Below are 27,386 nucleotides of genomic sequence, written 5' to 3' on the forward strand. Positions count from 1 at the left end.
CCCAGGTGAAACGCACGCCTCTCGGAGCTGCATCCAATCAGAGCTGCAGCAGTGAGTGCTTCATCCTGTTCTTCCCCAGTGATTTTCTTATTGAATAAAGGTACATTTTTTTGTTCACATTTACCTGTTTATTAAAATTGCTGTCAATGTTCATTAAAATAAGCCCTCCCCTGAAAATAAGCCCTCTGGTGTTTTTCTCTCCAAAAAAAAAAAATATAATAAGACAGTGTCTTATTATTGGGGAAACACGGTATTTACCTGCAGACTAATCATTTGCTAAGAAGCATAGTCTTCCAATGGAAAAGTATAATCCTTCTATGGGCGCATATTTTAAACCTTTCCAAATTGGTAGCATCTGCCATGGCTTGTTATTTGCTGGGCATTGCTTCTGGGCATTTCCTGGGCATTTGGCACCCCTGTACTAAAAGGAGTCATCACATAAGGCCTTTCTAGGAAACACTTGTAAAATTGTTTTCCTCCAAGAGCTGCCTGTTATCCTCTGAAATGACATATCTAAGGAAGTTCAGTATTTGCCACATGATCTCCCCTTTTCACAGGTCCATGGTAAAAGCCCTTAATATATCAAATATTTGGGAAGGATAACTTCCTTCCATCCTCCACAACTGGGTTCATGTCTCCAACAGAAATTAATGAAATTCTCCTTTACATAAAATCAGGAAAAGATCATTAGATGTTCTTTGCTTGGGATGGATCATTTTCATTTTTGGTGAATGAACACTCTTGACAGTATGTTGCCTCTGTTTCTCCCAATTCTTTCCATGAAATCCACCATTGTTTCCAGTTTTGTAACCCTTGAGTATACATATCTCTTCTTGATTTCACACAAATAACTTTGGGTAAGATTTGAATTTATCATTCATCATTATAACAGAGAGATTCATCTTCCTACTGGTAAAGATACAACAAAAATGGATGAACTTAAAGCACAAGATAAGAGGGAAGAGAGCAATAGAGCACCGAGTTCCCTTTAATAAGAGTTTGTCACTTAACTGAATTGAACTACATTTTTACATACTAAAAATGAGGAGATATTAGTGCTGAAACACAGTAGTAATCTGTAAAAATCATGGAAAATAGGATATGCATTTTATGACTAGAGATAGTCCAAAAAACTTTCAGAAAGGGAATACTTCACACTGTTGAATAGTAAGCTCGATATCTGTACTATTCCTGGCCAAATTCTAGGACAGTTTATGAGCACATAGAAAAAGAATGGTTAGGGGCAGCCAGCTAGCACAGCGAGTAAGAGCACTGGCTCCAGTGTCGGGATGACCTGGGGATCTAATCCAGGCTCCAAAACTTAGCACCCACCAAGAAACACCTGGCCCTGTAACCTTGAACAAGTTACTTAACTCCGATTGCTTAGGGGTGTCCAGGTGACTCAGCGAGTAAGAGTACCGGCTCCAGTGTCGGGATGACCTGGGGAACAAATCTGGGCTCAGATACTCAGCACTACACCCAGAAATAACTGGCCATGTAACCTTGAGTAAGTTACTTAACCCCGATTGCTTATTTAAAAAAGAAAAAGAAAAAGAATGGTTACGACTTTGTGCCATCCTGGGTTCAGTATGAATAATTTATACCAGACTAACCCAATTTACTTTTTTTTTTCCTGACAAGTTTCCTTGATTGGTAGACGAGAGGAATACTGTAACCTTATGTAACAGTCCCCCTATGCCACCACCAAGGATTTATCTGAATTTGAGTTTAAAACTAGTCACAACAATGTTCTAAAAGCACATACTGACAGACTCCTTATTTTAGATTGATGAGAATTTATCACGTAACATCAAATTGTAATGAGAACGGGCAGGATTTATTTAGGTGGCACAGCTGGATTTGACCTCAGATTTTCCTGATTTTAGCACTCCATTACTTTACACTTCTTTCCATATGCTACTTAGTGTGTAAAACTTATAAATAATATTTTCAAGGGTATGGCTTATAGGAGGAGCTCACCTGTAGAGAGCAGAAGCCAGTCAGGTAAGAGCAGTGCTTAGTTTTATGTAGCATTCTTCTATATTGAGGAATGTCATGATTACAAACACATCATGAAGCATTAGTACACACATAAATATCTACTATTTTTCTAGGTGGGTGGAAATAAAATCAAGGCAGGTGATAAATGAGGAAAAATTTGATAGCATCTTTCCCTGTTGTCCATTTTGTTAATTGTATTGAATTATGCTCTTCATGTTGATAAAGTAAATTAGGCAATTTGAACATAATATGTGTTTTAGTAAACTAGGAAGCATCCATTTTATTAGGATTTTGAAGATGACAAATGGCACAATATTTCATTTAGGAGGCTGACTTAGGTCAATAGAATTTATGATAAGACAACTGACAGATTTACCTGCTCTCGGAGGCTCCTGCATATCTGTAGTTTGTTTTTATTACCTTTTGGATTATGATCTGTCTCATTTAAATTGCAATAAAGCTAGTGTTACAGGGAAAGCAAAAATTATTATCACAGCACAATCTTATTTGCACTTTCATACCTCATTTTAAAGGACAGTAGGACTCTGGGATTGTGCACACATAGAACTAAACTGTGGAAAGTGCTAAATGTGTAATTTAAAATTAATATTTAGATATGGACTAGTCTTTATTTTTTAAATTAGCATATGCCAAGTGGTGACAAGACATCTGTATGTACTCATCAAGATTTTAAAATTTTCTTTCTGTCCACCCCCTTCCTGAGCCCTCTTCATAGTACATGTTTTACTAACTCTTCATTTACTACCAAGCAGGCTTGAAGCTTTTGCTATGACTCACTGACTTAACCTCACAAAGTAACAATTATTCATATGACTTCACATCACAAAATAACTACATAAAATATTATAGAGTAGAATTTTATTACATAAAATAAGGCATTTGTATGAAAGAAATACTAGAAAATACCCATGGGGCGGCCAGGTAGCACAGCGAGTAAGAGCACCGTCTCCAGTATTGGGACAAGATCGAATCCCAGACTCAGACACTTAGCAACCACCCAGAAACACCTGGCCGTGTAACCTCGAGCAAGTTACTTAAGCCCAATTGCTTAGGAGAGGCCAGGTGGCTCAGCAAGTAAGAGCACCAGCTCCAGTGTCGGGATGACCTGGATCAAATCTGGGCTCAGATACTCAGCACCACACTCAGAAATAACTGGCCGTGTAACCTTGAGCAAGTTACTTAACCCCGACTGCTTAAAAAAAAAAAAAGTACCCATTTTATCCTTCCCCCCCCCCCCCACAAAATACTTTATCCTAGATTTCCCTTCTTCATTCTGAGGCCCAACTTTGAGCACATCATGCATTTTCCTAGCAAGGAGAAGCAATACAGGAATTCTTGCCTAGTGCACAGATATGCTCAGCAAATTAAGTAGGAATCAATAACTTGATTCTCTCCTTAGAACAAAAATGGTATAAATGCTAGTCTTTCTTTTCATGATTGTGTTAGCCCTATGTTGTTCATTCCTCTCTATGCTCTTGAAAATTTGATTAGGGAATTTGGGGGAAGTCTTCAGTAAGCCCTCAGCCCCTAGGCCAATGGCAAGTAACAATGCACAGAAAGGAAACAGCCAAGAAATTAAGATATTCTAAAAGTAGATCATTTTAATTCTTTACTATGAATGCTTTGCTATTTGGTGATATTAGATTATTTTCATTTTTAATTACAGAATAATATGTTCATAGAAGTAAGGACTGCCACATTCTTTGTAACAAATATTTTTATGCTTTTCTGTGTATAATAGTAATTATTACAGTCAACATTATATAGCATTTTAAGGCTTATAAAGTGCTTTATATACAGTGTTAATTTTGACCATCTCAATAATCTATTTGGACAGTAGTTATTGTTATCCCCATATGATACATGAGAAAACTGAGGCCCAGATAGGAAAGTGAAATGACTTGGCCAACACCACACATTTAAATGACTGAGTCAGGCACAATGCTTAGTGCTGGGGTCATAAATACCAGCAGAAGCCCTCAAAAAGCTTTCAATCCTAATAAGAAGAAACAGCTTATAAAAGGGACATGCATGGCTGTTCTAGTCCCTTCCTGAAAATGATGGCTCCTGAAGGAAGAAGTAACCAATGGGAGAAGGGGGCTACAGGATTGGAGGGGAAAGCAGCTCTGGTGTATGTTAAGGAGACAGATGTGTGGCTGAAGAGGGGTTTACTATGTGACAGGAACTGTGCTATGTGCTGGGGACACTGAGGAAAGCAATAACAATTCCTTCCCTCGAAAAGCTTACATTCTCATGAGGGATACATCATGCAAACAGCTATGTATATACAAGATCGATAAATAGAGATAGATACATCAATATATTTCTCTCTATATGTCTTTATCTATCTACCTATAGAATAAATTTGAAGTAACTTTAGAGGGAAGGTACTAGCATTAATTAAGACCAGAAAAGGCTACTTGAAGTAAGTGGGACTGTAACTCAGAATTGAAAGAAGTCAGGGATATGACCCCTGGATTCTTGACTCTGTGCCTCCCAGACCAACCTGGGCAAACAGACTTTTTTATTAAGCACCAACTATTTGCAGGGCACTATGCAAGCACTGAAGATATAATGAAAGAAAAATAGATTCTTAAGGAATGTTATGGCTACTAGAGAGAATAAGACTTAGCCATAATATAAATTAGGAAATGTTGGGGTACATGGGGTCATGGGATTTGGAGTTAGAAGGGAATTTAGAAATCATCTAATTCTACCTTCTCATTTATTGTAATTGAGGACACTGAATACCATTAGTGGCTCTCCCATACTCTCATATGAACTATGTATCATTTGAAGGATGTGAAATTTGTCATAGACTGGACAATGTCAGAGATGGAAGTGGCCTTATAGGCCATCTGGACTAATCTGTCCCTGACTATTTATATAGTGCTTTAGAGTTTGCAAAGCACCTTGACTGTATTATAAAGATAGTAAGCTTTTTATATCTCTTTAAAAATCGCTAAACATATACTATCTCATTATAATCCTCATAACAATCCTAGGCGATAAGTAATTATTATCCCCATTTTATAGATGAGGAAATTGAGACAGGGAGAGGTTAAGTGACTTGCCTAGGGACACAGAGAGTAAGTATCTAAGGCTGGATTTGAACTAAGGTCTTCCTGATTCCAGGTCTAGTGCAACACCTCACTGTCTCATAATCTCATCCCAATCGTGTGATGTAGCACCACAGGCATCATTATCCGTTTTACCAATTAGGAAACTGAGGCTCAGAGAATTGGATGAGTTTTTCATAGTTACATAGCTAGTAAGCATAATAGGTAGGACTCAAAGAAAGGTCACTAAATGCCTTCTCCTTGCCCCTGTTACCATTCTGCCTCGCCCCTTTTTGTGTTCTCTTTTATCACTTTGACTCCATGAAGTGGCTTTGTCCCTCCCCCTTCTACTAAGAGCTGTTTTATGTGTCTCTCTTGGCACTTCTTCTTGATAGAAATGGAAATGAAATGAGCTGTCGGTTGTCATTTTTCTACAGTGTCCTGATCCAAAATGATCTTAGGGAGAAAATTCTCCTCTTGTGGGTGGCTGTTCCTTGCTAAAAATATGCATTTGACGTCTTTCATTGCTAATAGCTACTAGACTGTAAGTTCATTATGGGCAGGTATATTTCTCTAGTTTCTTTTTAGAGGTAGCATCACATAATGAAAAGATCACCAGATTTGGGGTCTAGAGACATGAATACCAGCTCTGTGAATTACAATGGGTGATTTAACCTCTCTGATCCCTATTTTTTTTCAGCTTTAAAATGGGAACAATCATTCACACAATGCGCATGTAATAGGGTAGTTGGGAGGAAAGTACTACAGAAAAATGAGCTTTTATTGTATACCTATAGTACCAAGAATAGAACTTAAGTATGTGAAATGAATCCTGTGTTGAGAATTTCCTCTATCAAAGTGAATCCCAGTCTAGCTATGACATAGTAGATAGATCTCAGGGGGTTGTTTGAGGCACCCAGAGGGTAAGTGACTTGCCCTGGGTCACCTAACTCTTGATTGTCAGAGATGGGTTTTGAATTCTGGTCTTTCTAATTACAAGTATGACCCTCCATTCACTATGCTCCTATGCTAACTCTACACAGGAAATACATGAATGATTGAATTCAGTAAACTACTGTAATCAAGACTCTTTGTGCTAGGTTTTGAGGAATATAAAGATGACTAAGACATAGTCACCATCTTCAAGGAATGAATAATCCCATTGTAACTAGGAATGAAAGCCCTCAGGTACTTGATATATTAAGGAATAGATTCTCAGAGTAGCCTGGTCCTCTCTATGCAGAATTCTTGCTATTACATATATAGGAGGAATGGAAACCTCTAACCAAAATTAGCTTTTAAAATAGCCAGAAATGAAGCAGGTTCTTTTCCAGTCTCACGCTTTGTTAATCATCTATATGCTCAATTATTTTACCCTGAACTCCATAATTACGCTATATTCGTCCTGATCCACATAGACCTTATACTCTAATAGACAGCATGGATAAGAACATTTTAGAGAGTAGGCATGTGCTTTCCCAAGATGAAATTAAAAAGGGCTATCATTTAGCATAGTTGGAAAAAGGACTGCTTTTTACTGCACTGGGAGTCATGGGACATGGGCTCAAGTTCTGATTAGCCCAAGTGTGATCTTGGGCAAATCTCTTTACCTTTCTCTCTAGTGGTAAAGTAATGGGGTTAGATCGAATGCTTTCTAAAGTCCCTGCTAACTCTTCATTGTTTGAGTCCAAAGTTATTTAAACTGACCGGTTTTTCAGTATTTAAAAAAATTAAAGTAATTGTGCTTAATTGTGTTTGAGTCAAAGGCTGAGATGAAGAACAAAGCCGTACATGCTTCAGGGAGGCCAGGGAGCTAGAGGCAGGATGGAGAGGGATAGAGGCCCCAAGAGATCGAGGGCTTTCTCCCTGGCTCCTGGTGTTTCTTTTTAATCTTCTCTGTGATCCTGGGTGACTTTCATATCATTAGCATAACTATGTTGAAACCAGGTTTCAAGTTGCAGATGGGTTCTTAGAAAAGAGATGAAGTGATATTTCTTTTTTTTATTATTAAAACAGGGTGATATGAAATGTTGAAAGTAAAGATGCTTCTTCTGCATATGTGTTGTGGCCATATTTTTAAAAATATAAGTAACTTTCTAATTGGTGTGATTCTAAAAGGAAATCATGCAACCAATATCATACAGTAATCACAGTCTCGCTTAGTGTTATGAGAGGAGGTGTTTCTTATGCTCTGAAAATTATAAAAATACACATTTTAAATGAGCACAAGGATTTTTTTTGCCTATTTAAAAATGTTATTTCTAATTCTTTTGTCCCTAGGCTCTTCTACAATCCAATCATCATGCAGTTGTCAAAGTTATCTAACAAAAGTTCTAATATAACTGTGACATTCTCCTGCTCAAAAATCTTCGGTGGCTCCCTATTGCAGTTTCTCAGCTTGATATTTAAAGCTCTTCATGAACAAGCTTTAGCTCCCTTTCCAGGTTTATTTCACATTGGTCCTTTTCATGTCCCCAGAACTATTATTCTTCCATTATGCCTGTGCACAAGCCTATCCACATGCCCTTAATGAATCCATTTTTCATCTCTGCCTCTTTCAAAACCTTAGCTTCCTTCAAAGATTATCTCAGATGTTAGCTCTTTTGTGAAGCCATCTGTGATCCACCTCAACTTGAGGTGTTTCCACCATCTTTGAATTTCTTAGGCTCCTCTAATTGACTTCTTATATACATTTAATCAATTTCTAACTTTATTCTTGTTATGTATGTATGTATATATATACACACATTTCTTGTATTTATCTATTAATATTGATAAAGAGATATTTATCTTATCTTTCCTATTATATAAGTATGGAAACAGAGTCAATTTTCAACTTTACATCCCCAACAAGAGGCACATCTAACACATCCTGTTATGAGTTTCCTCATTAGAACCTTTTTCTACCAATAAAAAACACATCTGCACCAAGAGAAAACAAAACAACAACACAGTGTGTGCTGGATTGAAAGCAGGTGGTTTAAATATTGAATTGAATGGAGTGGGCTGCCCTACTTAGCATGTGATTACCAAAATGGTGTATCCATGTGTAGCATGCTTGTGCTAACTCAAAGAGGCATGGCTTGGGATGCAGAAGTAATTGATTATAGTGAAGGGAGGACACTCATCAATTTGGCAATGTTCCCAATATGGTTGCAGGTGAAGCTCTAAATATTTTATTCATCACCACAATATGGCAGCAGGTGGTAGCTAAATTAGAGATTATTGTAAAGGGGAAAGAAACCTCTGTTCCCCTTATACCCAAGAGAGCCTATTACTTTGGGACTTTGAAAAAGGAAACTGCTTCCCACTGAGTTTTTAGAAAAGATTTCCAGAATACATGCACCCTTAATGACTTATTTTGCATTTCATTTAATGAGCTAGTAATGTGCACAACTTAATGGGCCTGGATAATGGTTAATATTTTTGTTTTCTGTTGCATACATACCACACAACAAAGATTATAGTTCTTAATCTGCACACAAAGAATGGCATTTTAGCTTTGCAGGGAAGGGTCCCACAGGCTGAGATCCAGTAATCTGCAAATCTTGAGCTCATTTCTGTTTAGAAAGCTGTTCTGTTTACCAGGCTTAGAAGCTGGAGTACATATGTACATATGGATCATATCCCCTAATCTCCATATCTGGTCTTTGAGTACAGCCTTTTTATTTTGTAAGAGCTCTTTGAGAGAGTATACAGTTGTGATCAGAGCCATAGTTCTCTGCTCAGTTTTTCCTTTATTGGAGGGGCAGGTGAATGGCCATTTAGACTGAGATCTTTGAGGCTTTTGGAATGGTTCATCTTCCAGAATTGCAACATATGTATGGATCGTGAGTAGGATTAAACATAATTCTGAATATTTGGATAAATATGAGCTCTTTAGTCCTTCAAAGGATCGGCAATGTCTTTGCTGTGGGCAGTCACTATATTAGCACAGATTGTAATTTGGTTTTGTAATCTTCATGAAACTAGATGGCAAAGGCGATGGTACTGGGCCTGAAGTCAGAAAAACTTAAATTCAAATATATGTGACCCTGGGCAAGTCACTTAACTCTGTTTGCCTCAGGTTCCTCATGTGTAAAAAGAGTTGGAGAAGGAAATGGCACACCATTCTAGTATCTTTGCCAAGAAAACCCCAAATAGGATCACAAAGAACAACAACAAAATGGTCTTCAAGAATTGCTTTGGTCAAAAAATTCAGCATCAGGTATCAGCCTGATAGTGAAGAGCCTTTTGGAACTTAGCTAGGTTAGCCCTTAGACAAAAAGCTCATGTAAGCACATTTTTTAAGCTTAGATTCAAATTATTTCCAGCTTGGCAGACACTGGCCACAGTGTCTCCTTGGTCAGTGCAATTTTTGAGGACCCATGGATACCTCCATGCTATGATAAGCCATTGGAGTAGGAATTTAATAAAGCATTAAGGAATCTTAATTGTACTAAATCTAGAGAATTTAAGGGGTAAAGATGATAATAGTAGTAGTTCACATTTATATAGTTCTCCAAAGTTTACAAACTCTCCAGGGAGAACTCTGAGAGATGGATGGCATAGTTTTTATTATCCCCAATTTACAAATGTTGAAAGTCTGAGTTGCAGTAGCAAAAATTTCATGTATGAAATCACATAGTTACTAAATGACAGAGCAGGTATATAAACTCAGATCTAATGATTTACTAGTCCAGGCCCCTTTCAATTACTTCACCTTCTTTCTATTTAGGCCAGTAGAAATGAACACCCATATTCTTTGAGGTCCTAGTTTGATAATGCTTTCTTTGTCAACAGGAAGCCTTTGACAGTCTTTTTTGAGCTTTCTTGTGGATTTTAAAAAAAGCATGTTTCCTATAGTTGCTACATCATCAGATGTAGCCCTGACACTTCATTAATATTTATTGAGCCTATTATAGACTAGGTATCTTTTTACATGGCTTTACTTAATTCAGTCACAGATTTTGAGAGTTGAAAGCAACACAAGTGACTTGTTAGTTCAACCCATACATGAGAAGACTTCCCACTGTGCAAAGAGCCATCTAGCCTCTTCTGGAAGATCCTTAAGAGAATACATCATCCCTCCAGTCATTTCATTTTGCTTTTAAAGTGTTCAAATTGTTGGGAAGATTTCCCTGAAAGGATGCCTCAGTTTCTCTTAGTCACCTCCACTCATTTGTTCTGGTTCTGATATCTGAGACCCACAGGATACGTCTATCTAATCCCTCTTCTACAATACAGGTCTTCACATACTTGAAGGGAGTTATGCCCCTTGAGTCTTCTCATCTCTGAGTTAAGCATGCCCAGTTCCTTCAAATGATCTTCATATGGCATGCACTCAAGACCTTTCTCCACCCTGGTGGCCCTCCTTTCGGCATTATTCAAATTATCAATGCCCTTATACTAGAATGCCCAGAACTGAGTATAGTAATTCAGATGGGGTTAATTAAAGGCAAAATAAAGTAAGATTCTCATCTCTCTATTCCTGGAATTTCTGCCATTTTTAATGGAGATCAAGATCTCTTTCTGTCTCTCTGTCTCTGTCTGTCTTTCTCTCTCCTTTCCTCTCTTCCTCCCTTGTTCTCTTCTTTTCCCCTCAACCCCTACCCCCCCATTTTCCTGATGTGGCAGGTAAACTGATTTATATTGAGGTTGCAGTACTCTGAAACCCTCCAATCTTTTTTTTTTCCTAATGACATGTCTAACCATGTGCCTCCCATCCTATACTTGTAACACTGTTATTTTGTCCTCAAGTACTAGATATTAACATTTCTCCCTATTGATTTTCATCTTGTTAAATTCAGCTTAATACCCTAACCCAGAGATATCAAGCTTGCTGCCTGAAGGTGCACGGGACTGGTAAAACTACTGAGTTAGATTAAAATATAATTGGGAAATGTTTAACAAAATAAATCAAACTATAGTATAACACAGATAATATTAATTTGTGCTTTCTAAGTTAATGTATGCCTGGCAGGCATCCTTTTCTATTTGAGTTTGATACTACTGTCCTAGGCTGTCAAGATCCTTTTGGCTACTGACTTTGTTATCCACTGTTAACTATTCTCCGCCCCCCCCCCCCCCCCAACTTCTGTGTCTGCTGGACATTTGATGAACATACATCTATGTTTTTATCCAAATCATTTATGAAGATGTTAAACAGAACAGTACCAAGTATAGATACTTTGAATACAACACAGCAGTCTTCCTACCACAATGAAATTGAGTCTTTAAAAATATTTTGTGCTCCATAGATTTTTGGTTTTAATTTATCCAAAAATGTGTTGAATTCTCTATTTTCTTTTTTATTGAATTTCCTATTAGCTTTGTCGAGCTCTGAGAGAGGAACATTAAAGTCTCCTACTATTATTTCAAAAATTAATTAATAAAAATAAAACTACTTCGTGAGTCTATCCATTCATCTAAGTCTGAATCCATGAAATTATCAATTGCCTTCTAATCCATATCTTTTCATCTTCTCTAAGGAATAGTGTGAAATTTTATTGTAGAATATTGATAAAATCTAGGAATAACCATATCCACAACATTTTCATCAATTCTTTCTGACATCTTGAGAAAATTATACACTAAAGTATAAACCTGATGGAACAGTAAGTGATCTTGTGGTGTGGGTGTGGCTCTAAAAATGTTTATGTTACAAGATAAAGGAGATTGATTAAATGGGAATAATATAGCCACATTTCCTACATGGGGAATTAACACTGCATCAGATACTGTATATAGTATGTTGCATATGTCAATCGAATGTACAACAATGGACTAATATACAATATTAGGCTGGTTTGGGATTGAATTGAATATTCAATGTAAGTGGAGAAAGTAAGAGGATCCCCTCCCAAAGTTTCAAGTCAATGATGAAAGATAATCACAAAAAACATAAATTCAATAATTCTTCGAATAGACATTTAAAAATGTTTTTCAACATTTAATTTTAAAACTTTGAATTCCAGATTCTTTCCCTTCCTCCTTTATCACCCACCCTTACTGGGAAAATAAGCGATTCAATATAGGTTGTACATGTGTAGCTACCAAAACATTTCCATAGTGGATATATTGTGAAAGACTGACTATATTTCCCTCCATCCTATACTGCCTCCTACTTGTTCTATTCTCTACTTTGACTCTGTACCTTTTCAAAAGTGTGTGTTTCTAACTACCCTCACTCCCAACCTGCCCTCCCCTCCATCATCCCCCCTCTCATCCCCTTTCCTCCTACTCTCCTGTAGGGTGAGATACCCTATTTAGTGTGTATGTCATCCCCTCCCTAAGCCAAATTTAATGGGAGTAAGGTTGACCCATTCCTTTTTGCCTTTCTGTTCTTCCTCTCCATGGTAATAGTTTTCCCTTGCTTCTTCTATATGAGATATTTACCCCATTCTGTCTCTCCTCATCTCCAATCATTATATTCCTCTCTCACATCTCAATTTCACTTTTTAAGTATCTTCCCTTCCTATTCAATTGATCCTGTGCCCTCTATATATACCTGTACACATATATACATACACACACTCACATATATATTCATAAACCCATATACACTCCTGTATAGACATATATACATATATATATGTATACATTTATATTCCCTTCAACTATTCTCATACCAAGAAAAGTTTCATAAGTTACAATTATCATTTTTCCATGTAGGAATGTAAATAGTTCAATTTTGATAAGTCCCTTATGATTTATTGTCCCTGTTTACCTTCTCATACTTCTCTTGCTTCTTGTATCTGAATGTCAAATTTTCTATTCAACTCTGTTTTTTTCATCAAGAAAGCCTAAAAATCCTCTATTTCATTGAATGATCATATTTTCACCTGAAACATTACACTCAGTTTTTCTGGGTAAATGATTCTTGCTTTTAATACCAGCTCCTGGAATATCATATTCCAAGCCCTTTGATCCTTTATTGTAGAAGTTGCCAGATCCTACATTATCCTGATTGTTTCCACAATATTCAAATTGTTTCTTCTTGGCAGCTTGTAATATTTTTTCCTTGATCTGGGAACTCTGTAACCTGGTATAATATTCCTAGGAGTATTCTTTTTGGGATCTTTTTCAAGAGGTGATTGGTGAATCCTTTTAATTTTTATTTTGCCCTCTGGTTCAGTGCAATTTTCCTTCAGAATTTCTTGAAGGATGATTTCTACATTCTTTTTTTTTGATCATGGCTTTCGGGTAGTCCAATAATCTTAAAATTATCTCTCCTGGATCTATTTTCTAGGTCAGTGGTTTTTCCCATGAGATATTTCACCTTGCCTTCTATTCTTTCATTTGTTTGGATCTGTTTAACAGAATCTTGATTTCTCATAAAATCATTAGCTTCCATTTGCTCCAATCTAATTCTAAAGGAATTATTCTCTTCAGTGAGCTTTTGATAGTCTTTTTCCATCTCGCAAATTCAGCTTCTTAAGGCATTCTTCTCCTCACTGGCTTTTTGAGCTTCTTTTGCCATTTGAGTTAGTCTGTTTTTAAAGGTGTTATTTTTTGGGTGTGGCTAGGTAGCACAGTGAATAGAGCACCAACCCTGGAGTCAGGAGGACCTGAGTTCAAATTTGGCCTCAGAAATTTAACACAAAAACTAGCCAAGTGACCGTGGGCAAGTCACTCAATCTCCAAAAAGAGCAAAACAAAAAAAAAAAAACCATGTTATTTTCTTCAGTGAAGTTGTTGACTCTTTTTTCATGATTTTCTTGCATCATCCTCATTTGTCTTCCCAATTTTTCCTCCACTTGTCTTATTTGGTTTTCAAAATCCTTCTTAAGCTCCTCTATGGCCTATAACCAGTTCATATTTTTCTTAGAAGCTTTTGATGCAGGTGTTCTGACTTCATTGTCTTCTTGCCATTCCATGCTTTGATCCTTTTTGTCCCCGAAAAAGGAATCTAAAGTTGGATTGCTGTGCTTGCTTTGCTTCCTTTGCTTGCTTATGTTGCCTCTCAATTACTTGACTTTTGAGCTTTTTGCCACAGTAGAACTCTGCTTCCTGAGAGGACAGCTTTATCCCAAATGACAGGTTTTCACAGCTGCTGAAGGTATTAGTTGGGTGCCCTCTCTGAAGCCTCCACAGGCTCTGGTACCTGGTCACACACCCCAGGACCTCCACTCAAGACAGTGATCCAGATCCAAGCAGGTTAAATCAAGAGTGATTATGCCTCAGAATGCCTCAGAATGGTCAGATTATGATCTGCAGACCAGAAGCTCTGAAGCAGCCACGCAACAGAGGTTGCATGGCTGCTGTACCTCAGCTGCTTCTACCTCTGGGGAAGAGGCCAAATTGCACTCTCAGTCCCCCTGTTACCAAAGTCCACACTGACCTTTTACTTTGCCGTTAGCATTAATGGGTTGATCATTTTGGAAACCACTACAGCTGCTGGTAATCCACTATCTGCAAGTCCGTCCAGCTATGGCTGGTTGGGGCCACCCTGAGGCTAAAACCGCAGGCTCAAGCTGGCTTGGCTCTGCTCCCAGTGTGTTGTGATGGAACCTTCCCGTCTGTTTGCTGTGCTGCCTTCAGCAGGAAATTTGTTTCTCTCTGTCACTTTGTGTGTTCTGTACCTCTAAAGTTTGTTTAGAGTCATATTTTATAGGTATTTGAGGTGGATATGGGGAGAGCTCATGGAGTTTCCCTGCTTCTACACTGCCATCTTGGCTCTCCCCCCAAATAGACATTTTCAATAGGTGAAAAATTGGTAATTTGAGAGTTCTCAACTTGGTTCAATGATTAACAAGGTATTTGTAAAATGTCTACAAGTCATTGGACACAAGTTCAAGGCTTTATTTCCTCAGTGAAATGACAGGGTTAACACCAAGCAATCTTTAACTTCTATTTTTAACAATATTCTTCACTGTTTCTGTGATTTACATTGATCATTCAATACCGCTTCTGGCTAATAGTGAATACAGTGCAATTGTTGCACATTATCTAGTATCCGATTTATGAGCCATGTGGGCTAGGGAAAAGTACTTCACTTCTCTGAGACTCAATGTTCTCATCAAACATTCAGTTCCTGCCTCCTAGGGTTATTATGAAGAAAACAGTTTTTAAATTGCAAGGTCTTACACAGATGTGAAATATGGAGTTCTCATATATATCTCATATCTCAGACTACACAATTGTAAAACATGTCCCCATAGAATCAACACCTGATTCTTAATGAACAGTTCAACTCAAATACAATAAACATAGGACAGCCCATTTCAGAGAACTGTTAGAACAATTTTGTACTGGTTCAAGATGTTCAGATCACATTTTAGTGACTAAACATAGTTTATAACTTTAAAAAAGTAGAAGCAATTGCCCTGAGTTACACTTCATTGAAATATTCTGGTGTATTTTATGTCTAATGACTTAATTAGTGTCTGTCAACATTATCAACATGATTTGGAGTCTATCTGGTTTCTACTTAGCCCCTTACTCACAAATGTGGAGCTACAAAAAGCATATTCTTGGTGCGCAGAAGCCTTAATTATTTTTATTATCAAGTTGAAGTAATTTACTATAGGACTACTCTGAAGGATGCATAACAGACTTCTAGTTTAGAGAAAAAGAGAGGAGACTTATCCATTTGATCCTACCATCTCCAGAAATGCTCCTTCTCTAACCCCACAAATATTGTGTGTACTACCTACCTCAAAGGATTATTGAGAGGAGAATTTTATACAGTCATGTACAAATGGGAACCCCAAATAAGTGAGAGTAAAACTTGGAATTATAGATGTTTTCCCTTATACTTTAAAGAAAATATTTTTAAAATATACCTCTTTAGAACCAATATTAATTCTAGTTTTCAAACTACAGTCTTCTAGAGTTTTACAGTTTTCATAGTGCTTTCCTGACAGCAATCCTAATGGCCAGGAAGTTTAAACATTATACCCATTTTACAGATGAATACTCTGAAGCTCAGAGCAATTAAGTGTCAGAGACTCAAATCTAGTTTGTCTGATTCCAATTGCAGTGGTTTTAGAGTAAAAACCAAATGATTTCCTAAGGATGAATTTGAAATAGTGAGGAAGAAGTTGAGTTAGGAGAGAGAGAAGGAACAATGGAATTTTACCTTTTGGCTCAAATCTGCAAAGACCTTGGGGTTGTAGGGAAAAACAATTGTATGTAATGGAAAGATTACTGGATTTGGAGTCCATGATATCTAAGTTTTGAATCCTGGCTCTGCTGGCTGCTATCAGTGCGATTTCAGGCAAATCATTTACCCTTTCCTTGCATGACTCTCACAAACTGCAAAATGGCAGGCATTGGACTATGAAACCATGAAAGTCTATGATCTATGATCTCTCTTTGTGATTTGCTCTAAGTCTCTTACACAATTCATTCCCCTGCCCATTGTCTGGGTTTCTACCAGTTTTTTTTTTATTGGAAATCATCTTGTGGATCACCATCTTGCATTCTTTCCTTAGAAAGTCAGACCTTCGTGTTTTTGAAGGGTTTGGCTTCTAAAAAGCAATGGCACTTTCTGTTATGTCTCCTATGTACTACTTATGTATTTTCATTTGCTTTGCATTCTGCTGTGGTAGGTAACTTAGATGATGTAGGTAATTTAGGATGTAGTGTAGTTAGAATTCTTTTTCAGAAATAAGGAACTATAATTTTGAGGGTTCACAGGAACCTTTCTGGTTTTATACATAACCAAGAATTCTCACTTAGAGAATGGAAACAGTAAATCTGGGAGGTAAAAGCAAGTATTATCTCCACTTAATAGAGAAGGCTACACTGAGCCTTAAAGAGGCAGTAAGTGTTGGGATGTAACTCCAAGTCTTGCTGTTCCACACTGTGCCATGTCCCAAAGAGAACTACCACAGACCTAATCTGACAGAATGGTATAGTGGTAAAAAGCAGTGGTCTTAGGATGGGACCACCTGTATTAAATTATTCAGGTAACATATACTCCCTAATCCTGGGTAAGTTATTACAACCCTCAAAGCTTCAGTTTCCTCATCTGTAAAATAAATACTTACACTTATTTGCCTTAATGGGTGGTTGGTGGGAAAGTATTTTTTAAAACCACAAGACACTAATTAAACATTATTAGTCCTACCCTCACTGCCACCTCTTATAAGGCACAAATTTTCTAAGACAGGCTTTATTTTACTGCTAACAGAAAACCAGTCTGCTACCTCTTGGGAATTTGTGAATATGTGATATCCCTAGCACTTTTGTACCAGAAGATTAATCATAGTTAAGGAACTTTAAAAAAAATGATGGGGAAAACTGTTTTCTTTAGGTTACCACTTGAAAATAGAACTTGCCTCAACTGTTAATTTAAAACATTTGCAAAGCTCTTATCCTCTACTTAGATGTCTAAGTCTCAAATATAGTAGTAGCTGGTTTTGAAAATGAAAGGCGGAAGAGAGAAGTCATCATTCTGTTTGTCAGATGGAATGGCTAAAAATAATTCTCCCAAACGTACAAAGCTTTTGATATTGCTCCTCTGAGAGATTTATGAAACAACAATGACTTTCCTGTGGTCCTACAAAAGACAGTCTTCAATGTTCATCCTAGCTAGCAGCATTTAGATATTAAGCAGGGCTTTTGAGAGTTGACTGCCAGGGGAATTACATCACATTGATCTAAGGGAAATGCAAATACTAAGGAGCTAGGGCAGCAGTTGTCATGATAACCAAACCTGGCCTACCTACCTCTTAAAATGTAAACCTAAGGCCTACCCTTATGTGCCTCTCATGTCTGACTAGAATCAACCATTTCAGATGGGAAGGGAATTCTGGGCCACATATATGCAATCTCTATGGAGATTGCAGCTCTATGTCAGACAGAATGTATCAGAGGCATGACTTAGAAGGCAGCTCTCTGCTTATGGAGTCATACTGCCTTTTTTTTGGGTATGCATACAGATGCTTCTAGACATGGATAGAGAGATATGAGATAGTCTGCCCTCTTTTCCCCCTTGTCTTTCTCCTGTATATATTTTTTCTCTTCCCTCAATGAAACCTGCAAAGAACTTGGAGTAGTGTAATGACACAAATACCTTATATCTTAAGGTATTACTTGTAGACAGAAAATGAATGCCAATAGTGAGATTTGTGTTTTGAAATACATTGGAGGATAAGAATATGAAATAACATGGCATCAATATAATGTATACCCTGACCTAGCTTGGAGGTCTGTCCCTCTGGTATGACAGACTACCACAAATAAACCAGAAGAAATATTCCAACATAACCACGCTTAAAGTCTCTTTTTTTTCCTTTTCTCCCACTGGGGAGAACTATATCAGAGAGACCCGAGTGATACTGGTATTGGAAAAGATTAGTTGTAATGAAGGTGGCTGGTTTTAAAAGCAGCTGGATCTTCATTTCACAGACATGGATACAACAACATCACTGTGAATAACTAGGCACTAGTTGATGAATAATTAAGGGCTTTGGTACCTACAAGCAGTTAAGGAGCAAACTGATGTTTTGCTTCAATGAGACCCACATTTCCCCTTCTCAGTCAACAAGGATGCAAGAACCACTTTGAACTCCCTCGGCAGTTCTGTTCTTTGAGGAGCTGACCCAGTAAGTTAGCCAAGGAAGAGAGAGGCTGGCCTTTTGTTGTCTGCACAGCATGGTGAGGGGTTATAGAAAAACGGAGATAGAATTCTATTGTCAATGTGTTAAAGACATTTTTCAAATTCTCAAAGGCTTCAGTTATAACTTAAATAAATGCTTACAGATGTGAAGCCCCTGCTTCCTTTGAAATGCTGCCATTTTAAAGTGCGTTCCAGGCTCCAAGGGTGCCTACATCAACATTAATCCTAAAAGCCTCTTCACAGTGCTCCCAATACCACTGAACAGGGTTTCCAACCACCCCCACCTGCCCTCCCCCCACTAATTGTAAAAAAGGTATTGATATATATATATGTTTTGTTTGTCTTGTCTGATAAGAAAGGCACAGTGTGAATACTGGAAGGACAAACATTGGCTTGCCTCTCTTCTTTCCTATTTTGAAATGAAGTTTCCATGTAGGCAGTGAATGAATGGATTTTGACCATGTTCATTTTTGCCAATATGATATTTTCCTTTGAATTATCCATTATCCATTTTGCAGCATGTTTCAATAACTGTTATCAGGATTTTTGTTGTGGTCACTGAATTGCATTAGCTTTTCTACCATTTGTGTTTGCACATTGAAACTGAAGACAAAATTTACCTATAAATGCCAATTTGTCTTGTAGGGCAGTCAGCCTTGTGGAAAATGAAGATCCTTGTAGATTCTATAGTAAATTGGTATAGGTGAATCTAAACATTTTCTTTGATATATATGCTTTGTTTTGAAATATATTTTCCTTAAACAAAAACTGTTCTTTTCTAGTTCTAATTATGATTTCACTATTAAGATACAACCTTGAGATCTGTTATTTTATTAAAATATAGAATATTAGTATAAGTTCTTTAGAATATAGGTTTCAAAATCTGAAAACACTTTATCCAAGTATTACTTTCCTTGACTGCATTTCAAATGTAACATATGATCTATAGTTGTTAAAAGGAGTATATGGGAGTTTGTAAAACCCTCCCTTACTCTATACTACATTTTTAAAGGGAAATGTGATTTGTACATGAATGTTCTATTGCACTGGGCGTTCAAATATTGGTCAAAGCAATTGTAGTATTGTAACTATACCTCACTAATTCCATGAAGGCATGCTTAGAATTTGTTTATTTTCTATCTATGGTTTTAATAAAACAGCTCATGATACACTAAAACATATGGTGATCATATTTTTTGAAGAGTAAATTTTTTTCCCTGAAGAGTTAAAAAGAATGGAAACTAACAAAAAAAGTTCCTATTTATTTTATATCAATTATAAGAAAGTATAAGCAAAGTCATGCAAATTTGCCTATATGCATGCAAATATTACATGTGCACATATTACTATATGATACATATCTATATTAATATAGTGTACAATATATAGATGTAATGTCTCATTATTGTTATATGTATGTATATATGTGTCTAAGTAAAAGCCAAGAAGTAAGGTGTATAAGTTTACAGAAGACTGGTATTGGAGTCAACAAGGCCTGAGTTGAGATTCTACCCTCTGACACATGCTGGCTATGTAACCTGGTACAAATCACTTAACTTCCCAGGCTCTTCATGAAATTTTCCAAGTTGGAAAACATTCTGCTCTTGTAGAAAAGGTTTTCTCACCCAAGTTCCTTATACCAGTAAAATCACATGTCCAGAAAGTTAGCTAGAAAGTAAATGGTGGGATGCAGAAAAAGGCATATAGGCCTGCATGTCAATTTTTAAAACGTTTCCCTTTTTTCAGGGCTATTAAACATTTCTTGGGGAATAGGAAACAGAAAGAGCATCAAATGGCTTAGCTACTTGTTTACATATTCAAATATAATATCCATGTAGATTAATTTCTTTCATTCAAGTGAGTGAAAGAAATAAGTTTTGCACAGTTTTATTGAAATTTGATAATGCTTTTATAAATAATCTTATGAATCATTTTTCTTTGTGGTGTAATACATGGACACATTAATTCTATTCTTTAAAATTAATTAAACATGAATGATTAAAGATGCTAAAGGGGATGCAAAGATGAATGAGATACTTTGTAGGGCCCTTAAGGAGTTCACAGTCTTTGTGGAGAGGGGAATAAAACTTGTACACAAATAAATACACAAAAATAGTAGTTAACATGTAGCACTTTGAGGTTTATAAAAGCATTTTACATCACTGGGAGACAGATGCTATTACTAGCTCCATTTTATAAATGAAGAATTTGAGATGGAGAAAGTTAAACTTGCCGAAGTAGAGGTGACTTGAATCCAAGAGGCCGAGAGGTGACTTTCCAAGGGCCACATACCTTGTAAGTATCAGGAAAACTTGAGCTAACATTTTCCTTAAGCATGCAAACATGCACTATTAATAACAAACAGTGTACCTTGTAATATGGAAACAGGAGTCTAACGATATGATAATCAGTAGAAGACTGCTCATGCTACTTAAATAGTATTAAAAAAAAACTCTTGGTTGTCATTGTTCCAAGAGAAGGAAATGGCACCAAGACATATGACTTGACACTGGCATTTCTTTTTGTGTGTAACAAGATTACTTTACAAACTATTAATAGACCTCACCAAAAGTGTCATCTATGCAGACACTATTGAAAATGCATCTTGAGTTGTCAATAATGAGAACGACACATTCCAGATATGTTTTTGTACAGGAATAGAATAATGGTTTCAGATTTGATTCAGGTACCCTTCATAAGGAAGGCATTTTGTTGGCTGCCATAACTCCCATATTACAGTGGGCCAATGCTTCAAGGGAACAATTGACAGTAACTTCTAGATCTCTTTTCTGGGTCCTTGTTATTTACTTAGTGCCATCTTTCTACACATATACTCTGGATTGTTTTAAATATGAATACATTACCTTAAACTTGCCTGCACTTAAAGTCAGCTTCTACTCAAGCTAAGTAAGTATATGATACATTTTTGTTCCCATCAACTTGGGAATTTTATTACATAGGGAGTCCCTTTTGTATAATTTTTTTAGAGTTAAAATATATATAACATTTTATATAAGAATATATTATAAATAATATATATTATATTGGTATATTATATAACATATAAGTAATATAATATGTTATATTATATTAGTATATTATATAATATATTATAAAACAATTCATCCAGATGCTTTAGTCTAGAAATTGCTCCCTTTGTGTGTTACTGAATACTGGAGATTTTGAGTCTTCACTATAGCATGTCACAAAATTAAAACAAAACTGGATACCATGGAGAGAGACTTCCTTATGTTGCACTGACACAAAATGTACAATTAAAAAACTAATTGGACAAAGTGTCTCTCATTGCACTCCCTGTATGTGGCACTCTAGATGGATGCCTAGACCTAAACCCGGGTATGTTATTAATTGTAAAATTGATTCATCAGGCTATGAATTTCCTATTTTCATTTCTGTATCCAGAGAAGTGTTTTTTTTTAAATTATAACTAGTTATTAAAGCAGTTCCTTGTTCAAACAACAAAACAAAATCCTTGCTTTTCCTTTCCCCACTCTCCTGTGGTGACTTAAAATTTTAAATAGCCTTTGGAAGAAAATGATAAAATCTTTCAAAATAATTTGAAAGTCTAAATAATTAAATTCCTTTGTTCTCTTTGTTCATATGCTCTTTTATCCCTGAACAAAAACTCTGTTAGATTAGTGTTATAATTTACTCTTTCATTTCATTGGTTATGTTTTCTGAATTGTATACTGAATGTTGTTTATTACATAGTCCACCTACTTCATTCTGTATGAAAATGAGATATAGGAGCTTGTTGATTTCAGACAAAAATTTAATAATTTTCCATTTTCTTTTAAGATTTGAGTCATACATTTTGGTCAATAAATTTTGAAAATTCCTTTTAGTTTATTTGTACTAGTGTTGAGTGTGTCCACAAACAGTTTGATAGACTTGCCGAAATATATTTGTGAATATAGATAATCTTTGGCATTAGAAATTATGCATAATTTCCATGCTTTTTACATAGTAATTTAGTTCTCAATAAAGACTATTTGAATAAGGACTTTCAGTCTCTCTGCTGTCTTCTGTTCATCAAATACAGTTTTTTTTCCCTCTTTATCTTTTTCTTTTGATTAGGAACCTAAAATAATTTAAATAGGGAATTGTGAAAACTATTCCATAATTCAGGGAAGATTTTACTTTTGAGATTAGTCCATAATTAATATTGATTAAGTACTATCTCCATTCTGATTATTTCATTTATATGATGCTTATATGTTTGGGTTAGTGATGATTTTGACAGGAATTCTTCATCTTAGCTCAGTGGGCTAGTTTTAAACATATATATTTATGATATAGATAATTGTATTTTAGTATAATTTGTTTATAACCCTACACATTGTACTTTATGAATTTAAAAACATTTTTTTCTGAGAGGGGGTACATAGTCTTCAATAGATTGGCAATGGAATTCTTGTAAAACAAAACCAAAGATTACAACCCCTCTTTTTGAGTCTCTAAAGGTCCTTTGCACATAGTATGTTTTCAGTAATTTTGCATATTTCAGAAATAGTATTTGCTTATAGTTACAAAATCTTTGTAGCATTAAGTTTCTTGTTCAATGAGAAGCCACAAATGTTTTGATTTTAAAATCATAAGGTTTGTCTTTACTATATAGAAATAAGGATGAGAATTTCACATTTAAAAGTAATACTGAAATAAAATGCTTGTCAAATTCACATTCTTATTTGAAAAATTCCTGTATATATTCTACCTTTTTTCTATTCAGTGTCCTAGATGATTCCCTTGAACATCAATATTTAAAGTTCCCTTCAAGGCAAGTTCCATTTAAAAATATATTATCATGGCACTTCTCAGATTTTGCTTTCTCCCATTTATAATTATTCTATCCCTTGATAAATCTTTATCTCATAAACCAAGGTGATAAAGCTGAGGATATGCATAGCTCTTGAAGTCTGGCCCCTAAGGGGTTCCTAGTCTGGTCTAAGCTTAGGGATAGCTGTGTTGCTATGGTGATGCTACTCTTCTGCAAATGGGGATCTTTACTTTTGGATGGCAGACAGCCCTTGTGCCTGCCAACAATTCTGTCCTCCTGTCAGGAATAAGAAGAGCCTTCCCATATGGGAGTGTTGTTAACACCCTCCTCAATCAGAGGAGACTTGGGATGATTATGATTTAGTCCACCACACCAAAAGACTGAAAAGAAGTTTGAAATGAATATCTTTAAACTTTCTTTTATATTTCTATGTTTAGCTGGGATTAGAGAATTGTGTGTGTCCAAACTTTTTATTGGAAATATTCTAGATCCAAAAGGTGGCAATGAAGTATGAGACTGGCAGTTTTCTCTATGTTAGTTGTCCAAGGTTGAGCCTGGCTAAATTTTAATAGAAGTCAACTGCCTTTTTTCTTTTTGCCAGAGCAACCTGGAAAGACCTTCTTCTAAATAAAAATAATTAGCGGCATTCATACTGTATAGAAAGCTTTTTACATGTTTATCTATAACTTGGAGGTATTGTGATCACAGTTGGGGTACACATACTAGAAAAATCATGGATCTTAAATGAAATGGTACTGAGGAACTTAGTAGCTCTTCGTAGCTCTTAGTAGCAGCTCCAGCTTAAGCAGGAGGTTCATATCCACTTACCCATTGAAATAAGCCTGAGTTTCACCTAGTATTCAAATTTTGCTTGTATTTTTCTAAATTTTCTATATCAGAAAATATCATTATATTTTCCTCTGTAGAAATATATATATATACACACATACTTTTAATTGATATAACAAACACTGTAGTATTTCCTTAAGTTAATGAGCATTAAAGAATATTATTAAGCTACAAAATGGTAAAGGTAGTAAAATATGAGAAAAGTCACAAAATATCTTTAACTAGATCTATTGTTTCATTTTGGGGTTATAGATTCAAGAATCTAAGCATTGATTAGAGGCACCTCACTGCTACTTATAAGTGTCTATCTATGACAAAAGGGAGGCAACATGAAGGAATGAAAAGAGAGGTGGGTTGGGAGCCAGAACACTTGCTTTCAAGTGCTAAATGTGACCTTTAATGGCTCTGTGGCCTTGGAAAATCGCTTCATTACTCTGATGGAAACTGATGAATGATGATCTAACCTTTCCACAGCTAGCATTTTATATGCTGGTGGTTTTTTGGGGGAAATAACTTTGCTATGAATTCAGATCTTTTGAATGATTTAGTGATGCTTTTAAGAGAAACAAAAAATATATTTGATAGAAAGGCATTATGAATTAACATATATATTGCCAGGAGTGTGAAATTTAAATTCATAATTGTTAGGTAATTTTTTCAGGTACTATTGATTATATGAAGGAAAAGTAGGTTGTTCATGTGGAAAAAAGGGGAAAAGATATGAGTTAGACAGCAAGAGTGCTCAGACTTTCCAGAGAAAGTGAGGAAGACCTCCAGCATGTTGGGGGGTGAGCTTTGTGGTGGATTTTTGGAAAGCATGGTGAAGAGCATATATGATGGGCAGGTATGGATGGACTGCAACCTACATCAGTCAAAAGAACATCTAAATTGAAGAGATCTAAGATCCATTTGAATACTTTCTTTGAACATCCCATTAAAGAAATAAATAGAACTCTGATGATACATTGCACTTCTCTGTAGAACATTCAGTTTCAAGAGCTGACGTTATTAATAATTATTATGCACCTGTTATGTACCCAGAACTGTGGTCTGCATTATAAATACAGAAAGAAATAGATTTGGTTACTGTACTAAATTTGTCTACAACTTAGGTAAAAAGGTAGAGTTTAACTACATGAACCAACTTTGAAACATCATCAAAAATAGCAGCTTCATCATGGGGTAAACATATGTCTAGGAGTTATATGAAACTTGTCAAGAGGCTACAAAGTCATATTTGGCAAATAATTATATTATTATAATGGAATTTATACCTTTATTTTATTTCTTATGTGCACATGCCTGATAAATACAGAAATGTATTTCTATTAATAATGAACAGGGAACATGAAAAGATTTGCTGAAAACCAAGAGATCTAGGAACCAAAAAACAATGGGAACTTGTGCTCTACACCATAAGGATTCTTCAAATACCGAGATAAAAACTCCATTTATTGACTTAGGACTGTGGGAATCAGAGAAGGCTTCTTAGAGAAAGTGGTCCCACAGCCAGGCCTTGAGGAGTGTATAGGATTTGGATTGAAGGAAGAAGTAAGGAAGGACATTTCAAGAAAAGGGAATAACATGAAGAAGGGACAACTTTTACCATGGATTTGTAGCAGGTTGTCTTCACTGGGAGAAGAAAATGGACTTAATATTAATTCAGCTGGTACCAGGCTCTGAGGTTACAAGGTCGATTTCCATATATAACTTGTGTGTGTGTGTGTGTGTGTGTTTGTTATTTTCATTCCATTTGTAATGGTTATCTCATTTGTTGGTATGAGACATGGCCTAAGAACTGAACAAGCATCTCTTCTCTACAATAGTTAGTTCTGTGCTCTGATGGTAAAGAACTTGATACATGAGGAACCTGACACTTATGCTGTTGTTTTACAACCTCCAAGCCTGGTTTCCAGAATCTACTAGATTGACGCTTGTGAATGCAAATACCGTGTTTCCTCCTTAATAAGAATCTACTCACAATTTGATTTTTAAGTTAATTCCCTCTTCTCTTTTGGTTCTCTGTAGGGTGTTTTGAGTGCTGCATTAAGTGCTTGGGGGGTATTCCCTATGCCTCCCTGATCGCCACCATCTTGCTGTATGCTGGCGTTGCTCTGTTCTGTGGCTGTGGCCATGAAGCCCTCTCGGGAACTGTCAACATTCTGCAAACCTATTTTGAGATGGGAAGATCTGCTGGGGATACCATTGATGTCTTTACTATGTAAGTCACGTTGTTGCTCTTGTTTTTCACTCACTACTTACCCTATGTGTGAGTATATGAAGAATTTGATGCGTATAACAATTCTTCATTTAAACGAAGCTAAATCAAGTGATGATACCAAATTATTAGAGGAAAATGCTGTATTTGATCCCCAAGGAAATGATTGTCTTTTGTCATCAGTCAGTGAGAATCAAGTTTTCCAAGAACAATAGCCCAGATTGACTTGTGTTTTGACTCCCTTGCTAAACTGTATCCAGAGCTCCACTTCACCCCAAAGCTAGTTGTCTTCTGAACTCACTTCTTAGAGCTCTTCAGTCTTCTGATTGTGGTGGGAACTTCAGAGTCAGTAGAACATTAGGTTGGTAGTCACGGTTTAGTGTCTACTGTCATGGCTCTGCTACTGAGCTGCTGTGTGACTCTAGATAGGTCCCTTAAATGATCTATGCCTAAGTTTTTAACAGCACAGGATTTAGGAGCCTTTATGTGAGTCTTGGTTCTGTCACTCTCTAGAAACTTCATGGTGGGCAAGTCACTTAAATTCTTGGACCTATTTTCTCATCTATAAAATGGGGATTATAATAATTACATTATCTAGAGCACAAGGAAGTTTTGAGGAAAGGACTTTGTAAAACATTAAAGCACAAAATCCAGAGAGGCAGATGTTGGCTTAGTATGAGGAAAAACTTCCCAACAGGGGTACACAGAAATGGAGTGGACTTCTTCTGGATGAGTACTCCATCACTGTATTTTAGCAAAGGCTAAATGGGGGATGTTTTCAAGGGGAATTATGCCTCAGGTATGGCTTAGAATCTGAAATTTTGCAAATCTGTAAGATAAATGTATTATAGTGAATGAATTCAATACAATAAGCATTTATTAAATTCCTAC

At 36.2% G+C, this 27,386-nt stretch overlaps 1 protein-coding gene across 2 annotated transcripts in view; it reads left to right on the forward strand.

Annotated features, from left to right (window-relative positions):
* The window catches only part of GPM6A (glycoprotein M6A), a 523,488-nt gene that overhangs the window by 395,934 nt on the left and 100,168 nt on the right, over positions 1-27,386 (forward strand). For both annotated transcript variants that reach the window (XM_069096708.1, XM_069096698.1), the window contains exon 2: positions 26,306-26,498. In XM_069096708.1, the coding sequence (XP_068952809.1) occupies positions 26,306-26,498 (193 nt within the window). The remainder of the gene's footprint in view (positions 1-26,305; positions 26,499-27,386) is intronic.

Source organism: Petaurus breviceps, unplaced genomic scaffold (assembly GCF_028583685.1).
Source record: "Petaurus breviceps papuanus isolate PSGF00001 unplaced genomic scaffold, PetGlider_PUasm1.0 126, whole genome shotgun sequence".
Lineage (NCBI taxonomy): Eukaryota > Metazoa > Chordata > Mammalia > Diprotodontia > Petauridae > Petaurus > Petaurus breviceps.